This window comes from Ambystoma mexicanum, chromosome 1p, assembly GCF_040938575.1.
Source record: "Ambystoma mexicanum isolate Mex_15411 chromosome 1p, UKY_AmexF1_1, whole genome shotgun sequence".
NCBI classification, from domain to species: domain Eukaryota; kingdom Metazoa; phylum Chordata; class Amphibia; order Caudata; family Ambystomatidae; genus Ambystoma; species Ambystoma mexicanum.
In genome coordinates, this window is record NC_090921.1 from 1,037,043,044 (window position 1) to 1,037,051,541 (window position 8,498).

Sequence of the window (8,498 nt, forward strand, 5' to 3'; positions counted from 1 at the left end):
GTTTTCTAATTCTTGTTAGTACCAGGCGAGGGACAATCAGATTGGAAGAATCAATCTGATCGGCCCTCGCCAGGTCGTTACCCAGTCGACAAACACTTACCTGACTTAGAGGGACGCAAGCATGTCTCGCTTGATTACACGCAAGAAAGCAACATGAAGATCTTGAGAAGATCATGCTCTACCCGTTGGTTGGACGCAATCACCAAAGCGTAGAAAATGACGACGCAGCGAGTGTATCAGAGTAACAGCATAGAATGTGAATTTACAACGGAAGTGCTGAAGCGGGCATCACCAAAAAAAGATCAATCACAAGTATCACTCAGGCGGAGTCAAAAGCAAGTGAAGCTACAATAATGAAGTGAAGAAGGTAAAAGGAGATGGTAGAGGAAGGTGGGCTAGTGTTTACCTCACAATAAATGGCCAGACATTTACCATAGCTTCATTCCACAGCCCTAATTTAAAAGATCCAAGATCATTTCGAGACCAGAAAGAGAAATTAGCTAGGTATCAGGGACCTTTTATAACCAGAAAGCACTTAGTGGTATATAAAGGATTTCAATTTCATTGGTGGATAAAGAAAAACAAACCTGCAGAATCATGAATGTACGTTCTGATCAGCAATACACTAACAGTATAGTAGCATAAGCTAGTTTTGCCAAATATAGATATGTATCATCAATACATCCCAAAATAAACGGAAGCTTGATAAACAACTGTTAGATGATGCGGCCCTAATCGACCCACTGCGTTCAAGAATTTGAAGAAAAAACCTAAGGATTCACAGACTTTGATATTGCTTGGGATGCTCTAAATGCTTTTTGAAGGCGGCTAATAATAAGAGCAAGGGAGGCGCCTAGAGGAAAATAAGCGCTAGATGAAATCATTAGAAGATGCCCATATTCAGAGCCTAGGGGAGAGTAGCATAACGGCGCATCCGAGTATGCCATGACTAAAAGCAGAAGGGTAACAACCTAAACCAATAAGTATCTCAGCGTAGACACAAGCAGAGCGGAAATGGCAGCCAGAGTCACACGAATTCAGTGGCGAAAAGGCCCATGTTCTTGGACGCTCAGTGCCATCAGACATTAAAATGATCAAATGTCGTCCCTAAATGACAACCGACGTCGGAGACATAAAGGGCATATTTCCTTGTGACTATCACTCTCTTCAGCAAGATTCACACCAATGTTTGACGTTTTATGGTACCGACAAATGCTGAAAGAATATAGATTTGAGATCCTAAGACGATGGAGAAAAGCCGAGCGCACTATAAAAGTCAGCAATTCTAGGAAAGATGTAAAGAGTGGGAAAGCAGGTGGTCCTGATGGCCGCCTCAACAGAGGGTGTCAACATTCTGTGATGACTAGGACCCCACAATTAGACACATGGACGTGAAATATTGCACTTTTGGCTGATGGTTTATTAATGTACACATCAGATCCACACACTGCTTTGCAAAATAGCATAAGAATAACGTCTGAATTTGGTAGTTCTCACGTTAGAAAGTAAATCAGAAGAATGCAATAAAAATTGTACTTGAATTGGGAGGATGGCTCGGGGGCAACGTGCTCGCCTTGGAGGCAAAACACGGCTTCGATCCCCGGGTCCGCGCTTACAAACCTCTGGGTATTAAGCGCATTATAAATAAACTATCATATCATGTAAATCTGAATTGGTTAAAAGCAAAATCCGCTATTTTACCCAAGACCAGGGGGAAATGTTTTAACTAAACTTTGAAAATAAATGAAGGGAGGGCAATGCAATGTTCAACAGAGTAATTCCTGTATGTTTATCTCTTACTGTAAGATTCTGTTTTTGTTTCAGTCACACGTATAGCCAAAGATTAGCTAAGCCAACAGCTTTGTTTTGTACAGTGAAATTGTTCTTGGTGTTGTCAGGTATTTCCCACGACTGTCCAAGTACTCACATCATGTGCTAGATATTGCAATCAAAGCAAGGTGCTTGAATGTTACCGAATACATTGCTGTGAAATGCCATGTAGCCCAGTCACATGTCACGTAATGCCCTGAAAAGTCATATTCAACTATAACACTGCAAACCTTCCCACCACATGTCCAGGCACCAGCAGCAGCGCACCATGCGCTTTATAGCATATGCCAGGGACCCTCATCACAGGCCAGATACTTTTGTCGCATGACAGGGAATGCCATGGATTGCAATCAGATGCCAGGTACTACAATGAAATGCCAGCTACTCTTAAATATGCCATGGACTGCCATAAAATGGTCAGAGTGTCCGTGTACATTGCAGGCATGCCATGAAATGACGTGGCAGCCACTCCCATTGCATATCAGGCGTTCCCTTCAAATACCCACATTAAAATGCCAGACATTCTCAGACAGTGCCCTCACATGGCAAGGCAGTTGCATTATTTGTTACTTACTGGCATTAAATGCCCATTATTGTCTACACATGCCAGTCATTGCAGAAAATGTTAGGGATTGCCATTGAATTCCAGGTACTCGCATACTTTTCTGGGTATTGGGATCCAAGGGTAGGGTAGTACCGTGGTGCGCTCTTCCGCAGGCCTCACGACAATAGGTGCAGGTTGGGAAGTGTGATCATAAGGGCAATGGGCTAGGGGCAAGGAGTCCAGGCTATATGCTGGCTCAGTGGCAGCTCTGCTAGCATTTCAGAGGTGCTGGCATTGCCTCTGCCCGTACAGAGGTAGAGTGGCTTCATGCACATTGTGCTGATTTCTAGAGGATCAGTAAGCACCCCCCTTCTTGGAACCTAGTGGCTAAGTAGGTGAGTGTGGTCTCGGGTAACCCAGCATCTAACGCTGACTCCTCCACCTGACCATATTACTCGCAGGAGTCTGCAACCTGTGGCTCTCCAGCTGTTTTGGACTAGGATCCCAATGAGTCCCCACCACTGACTGTGGTGTTAGGGCTGATGGGGATTTTAGGCCAAAGCACCTGGAGACAGGGTCATCTTAAGAACATCTCGGGCCTGGGGCACAGACACGTTGGGGGGCCCCACCTCCACCAAACCAAAGGCATACAAAGATCCAAATATCTGGTCGCGCCCACCTCATCGCGATTACTAACCATACGCATAGCTTGATACGGTCCCTACAAGCGATCAAAATGTGTCAACAACAAGCAGGGAATAGCTTTAGCCTCAGCAGCATGCCACAACATATCCTGGTGTGTGCCGTTCATGTTTGGTGAACAATGGAATGTGACTTCTTTAGCTCAGGCAGCCTTGTGGGGCCCACTTACAAGGTGGGTGCCCCGGGCAAGTGCCCCTTTTGCCCTCCCATAAAGACGTCCCTTCCTGGAGAGCCAAAGGCCCTTCTCCACAGTATAGAATAGGAGGGGTGGGAGTCACTGCACCTGCATGCAGCATTGTTCCCCTATCTGCCAACATCGTGAGCATCTGAAATAGGCTGAATGCAGGCAATTAATATAAGAAATAAACTGCAATTAATACATCCGCGTTTTTCATGGACGCGCTCATCGGTGTGCATGCGGCATATGTTAATAGCCCTTATTCTCCATGATGCATTCATATTAAACGCCATTGATGTGCATGCTGGCCCAATAGAAAGCAAGTGAGAAGTCCATGAGCGAGTTGGGAGACACATTATTGTTTGATCTATATATGAATGGTTACAAATAGGATTCTACCTGGAGCCACACCATAGATTGCTAAACCATGAATTAAGCTTTTTATTTTAATTTTACGTTTGAACGTAATGAACTAAATCATTTCTAGGAGCAAGCAATTTTGAAAGATACCGCACAGTACGAGTTGGCCAAGATCACACACTTTGGTCCTGTGGTGCTACAGAGATTTCACATTATAGTGATCTACAATTTGGGCACTTGACCACATTATTTGCCAGGTTTCGTTTTACAGCAAGGTGCCATTATTTGTGAATGTTTTGCCTTCAAAAACTAAAATAATACTTTGTTTTATAGCACTGACATGCCAAGTAGAGGAGTCACATAGTAAAACAATCTGACAATACAGTTACATGAAAATCATTGGAGAAGCGTTTGAAGCAAAACGAGTAGGATGGTATTTCTGTTTTTTATGTTCTCATTTTTTTTAGCTGAAGATGGCATGTACCAAAATAGAAATTGAAGTAAGCCTAAACAGTGTTCGCCAGGGTTTACTAATGTACTAGTGGCACGTTTAAAGATGTATAATAAACCAGCAAAAGAAAACGTGTTATTGTGTAATGTGCTTATACAGAGACATGTTGCCTGCGTTTATCGATGAACAAGTGAAGAACAATTGACCAAAAATCAAACACTACCGTTCACAAAATGTGGTTTATTTTGTGATCTAGGTTTACTGATGCCTTAACGGTCTACAAGGGTGTAGGAGCCAAGTAGAGCTGTGTGTGTGGGGGGGGGGGGGGTGCCTGTAGGTGCACCCAGTGCAGCTGTAATGAAACTTGCCCCAGGTGAAAGACCAGCGAAAAGGGATCTATGGAAAGCCATCAGCTCCCTCTGCCTGGGGATGTTTATCGTCCACCTTTGCCCAGACGGACAAAGGTGCCAGTATCTTGCCCAAATGCATGCCCTACTCACACTGGTAACAGAGATGGGTACATGGTCTGCAGCGGGAGGGCATCCAGGGTGAGGGCCGCCCCCACACTCAAACCTCCTCCAGAGCATAGGGCAATCGGTTGAAGAGTATCGTGAAGTGTCTTTAATAGCCTTACGTACAAACAGTTCCCATCCCCCCAGTGTTTTCCTGCCTTACTCCTGAAGGTATATGAATGCGCACGCTGCCACTTTCAAAGGCAAGGACCTAAATATGGCGGGCATTGATCCATCGAAGCTTCCAGAAGGAGGTTACTGTCTTACGCTGCGTCCCTTTTTCAAAAGAAACGGATTTTGCAATCTTAGTCGCTTCCTCTCGACCCCACAATAGTGCAACAAAAGAAGGTCTTGAATGGTGCTGTGATGGACTCTGTGCATACACTGAGTGCGTTGCATGCAAGGAAGCTAGAATCTGAGCGCTGTCGCCGGAGGTTTGCGGCTCATGGATGTCAGCCAGCGGCTTGCATGTTGCTGTAGCAGGCTTTGCGCCAATTCACCCTGGAAGGAATGCGCGTGCAGGGTTTGCCACTGTGTGGTCTCCTCGGTGCCAATGTGAGCCTAGCAGGAGATTCTCTACGGGGCAGGCCTGTCAGAAAGTGGAACTCACAAGCTGGAAGTGGCAGGGGTCAGATAAGCTGCCCCATTTACCCCACACTGATCTAGAGACTGACGTGACTTTGGCCCAGCCATAGACCCTCACTCGCTGTAAGGCAGTTGCTCTCCATATTATTTCTTTTTGTATTGAGGCGGTGCCTTGTCACTAATTATAAGCTGAAACTATTGCATTACACTACAGATAGGAGCAATGGGATGTTGTGAGGAGAGACACAGCATGAGGACGTTCTTTGTTTATTTACTGTTCCATTGACTACCCATGTTAATCCCTATGGCCATGCCCACCCACTACCTTACTGCCCCTGCCCAAAACACATCCCCTGCAATCTATTTGAGCTAGCTCTAACATGCAGTTACATCAAATTGTGTGCTATATAGGGCCGACCATTGTTATTTCTAACCAGTGTTCTGAAAGTTAATTGCCTAACTGCTGCTGTAAATGAGTTTTAACCAACCGTGTTTGGAGCCACTGGATTTATGAGCAATATGTGCATCCTCTTATCAGTTCCATGAACGGAAGGCTTGTTAAAAATAAGTATTGGCAAAACCAAACGTGTTATCTTGCGTATAGGTAATAGACACCTGTCGGGCAGTGAGATCCTACACGCAGGTACTTTCGCTATTTTGCAGTTGTTCCCATCTTATGGTCAAGCCGTACTATTATGGCAGCGCTTGGCAAAGGGCTATCCCACAGGTTCGGACTGCCCACAGGGCAATGCCCAAAGCCCAGGCCCGACATAACAGCGTGCGCCAGTTTCTTTGGCCAATGTGTGCTAGTTTGATGAGTTACTTTACAGTGCAGCTAGCAAGACATATTCTTTAAAATTCACAATTTGCAGCACAGTTTCCCCCAAAACTCCCTCTTTAAACACAGTCTGTCACAAAAAGAATGAATTGCCTTTTGCGACCGTGAGCCCTTTTTCTTGTGTGCCCGAGCCCATTTTAGGCTCCCGTTCGACTGTGCTATCCCATACCTGTGCAACAGCCCAAACTGTTGGCTTTGGCAATGCGTGTTTATAATAAACGACTGGTGTGTAAAATTAGATCCTTTATAGACCTCGCACACAAAACAAAGAAGAGCAAAGCATGATGCGCCTAAACTGGACCCAGCAATATGGCTGATGCGCTGTCCTCCACCCGGACCCCCTCCCATGTTGCCCAGCCTCCCCAGAGCGCTGCCTGTTGCCCCCACTCTGCGGATTGCCAGCTGTAGCCTCAAACTGCACACAGTTCCTCAGCACTGCTACCCCAACATTTAGGCGTTGGCCATCCTCCACCAGCGCCCATCACCCTCTCTGATATCTCTGGTGCTAGCTCCCACTCTTGCAAATGCCCTCTTCTCCCCCTATCCTTCACATGTCTTGGGAGGATAGCTCAGGGGCAACGTGCTCGCGACACAGAGCACCACAGGTTCGATCCCAGGGTCCGCGCTTAGAAACCTCTGGGTATTAAGCGCGCTATAAATAACCTATCACATCATGCTGCCCACCCTCTACGTCTCCCCATTTCTTTGCGCCCAGGTCACGCTTTACGGGTTGCCTTATTCATTCACTTATCATAACCTCCACCTTTTGCCTTTGGGCCAGTTATGCCCACCCAACCCGTTTCCCGACTCCCACAGCCCAAAGATTAACTAGTGCGCCTACTGCTCTATCCAAGCTCTTTGCTTAATGCACCTGTTCACCTGCACCTGTTCGCACCTGCCCGTTGCCAGGGAGGAACTTACGCGAGCACTGCGTGCGGCGCGCACTTTACCCTCTGGCGCAGTGGGGCGCACTTTACCCTCGGGCGCAGTGGGGTGCACTTTACCTTCTGGCGCAGTGGTGCGCACTTCACCCTCGGGCGCAGTGGCGCGCCGGCCCTACACCTCCCCGGCAGTCATCTGTTCGCACCAGGTCCGGCCACCCTGCACCGCTGCCTCAACCTTCCACCCTGGTGCGGTTCCGCCGTTGCATGTTCACAGGTATGATAGCCTCCCAAATGCCCCCAATGCGCCCCGTCCTTTACCCAGGGGTGGACTGGCCCATAGGGCACTCTGGAGATTTCCCGGTGGGCCTCTGCACCCTAAGCCTCTTTTCTGTGGTATTTTCAAATTTTCTCATAGGAAAAACATTGGGCTTGCTGAAAAGGTGTCATACAGGGCCACTTTGAACTTTATTTCCAGGGCCTCGTTTGGTCCCCAGTAATTATGTCCATGGCCTCTTTTAGTTCCCAGTCCAGCCCTGCCTTTACCTGTTGCCCGTCCTCCACTCCTTCGTCGGACTCCTGGCCCTGCAGCGAGCCCACATGGTACTGCTCCAGCCACCGCAGGGCGTTCTCCGAGTGCTGGTGCGGGGGTCCCCGCAGGGCGGCGCTTACATCCCGCCCGGCGTTCTCCAGCAGCATGCGTTCCCCGCCCGGGTGCCGACGCACAAAGCTGGACACATCATACACCCGCTGCCCGCAGAGAACCAGGCAGGAGCCGGCCCGGCATCTCGCCCGCACCTCCGCAGGGGTGAACACCTGCAGTGTGCCCGTGGAGGCCGCCCGGACCTCGGCCGAGGGCTGCGGTTCCTCGCGGGGCGTCGTGTCCCCCTCCAGGGGTCCCGGAGCAGGCTGCGCGGTCAGGTCCATGTCGACCCGAGAGATGGATAACGCCGGAGGTTCGCCTCCTGCAGAGACTGGGAGAGCAGTGCCAGGCAGAGCCCAGCTCCGAGCCGCGGATACACCTCCCGGGCTGGCGGGGCCCGCACCTGCCTGCTCATTATCCATGCAAAGCCGCGCCCGCTGCCGGCGCCCGCCAGTGCGCGCGCTCCCGGGCCGCAGCTAAGGCGGGCCTATGCAAATAGGCGACAAGCGGAGCGCTTCCCGATTGGAGGGTTGCTCAGAGGGAGGTCTAAGAGCGGCGTCGATGATACCGGGAGATAAACTTTCAGCCAGTCACTGCATCAGCAACTCTGCAGGGCGCCACCAGCGCGTGCCCTGTCAGGAGCTCCAGGCCTCCCATGGCTAGTGCTGCTGCTCAACCGAGGCATACAAAGAGACGCCTTTATGGGGGTGTGGCGTCAAGGGCTACGGGGGCGCCCGCCCTAGGACCCGACCTGAGGTAGGCCCTCCACATGACGCCTGATTTATACAAGTCCTGCCCCTTCTTTTTGTCGAACGTAATGAATGTGACGACACGATGTTGAATAGTGCACAGCGATGAAGACAGATGGGACAAAAGGGGGTGGGACTAGGGAGCGGGGCTTTAGGGGAGCCAAGCGGCGTGGGCAGGGGGACCAGGATCACGAACCTTTGCGAAACAGTGAAGCAGGGGGTTTA

At 49.3% G+C, this 8,498-nt stretch overlaps 1 protein-coding gene across 1 annotated transcript in view; it reads right to left on the reverse strand.

Moving 5' to 3' along the window:
• Positions 1 to 8,178, reverse strand: part of FA2H (fatty acid 2-hydroxylase) — a 374,587-nt gene extending 366,409 nt beyond the window's left edge. The window contains exon 1 of the mRNA XM_069604143.1: positions 7,428 to 8,178. Coding sequence (XP_069460244.1) covers positions 7,428 to 7,946 — 519 coding nt within the window. The 5' untranslated portion in view covers positions 7,947 to 8,178. The remainder of the gene's footprint in view (positions 1 to 7,427) is intronic.
• Positions 8,179 to 8,498: the final 320 nt, after the last annotated feature.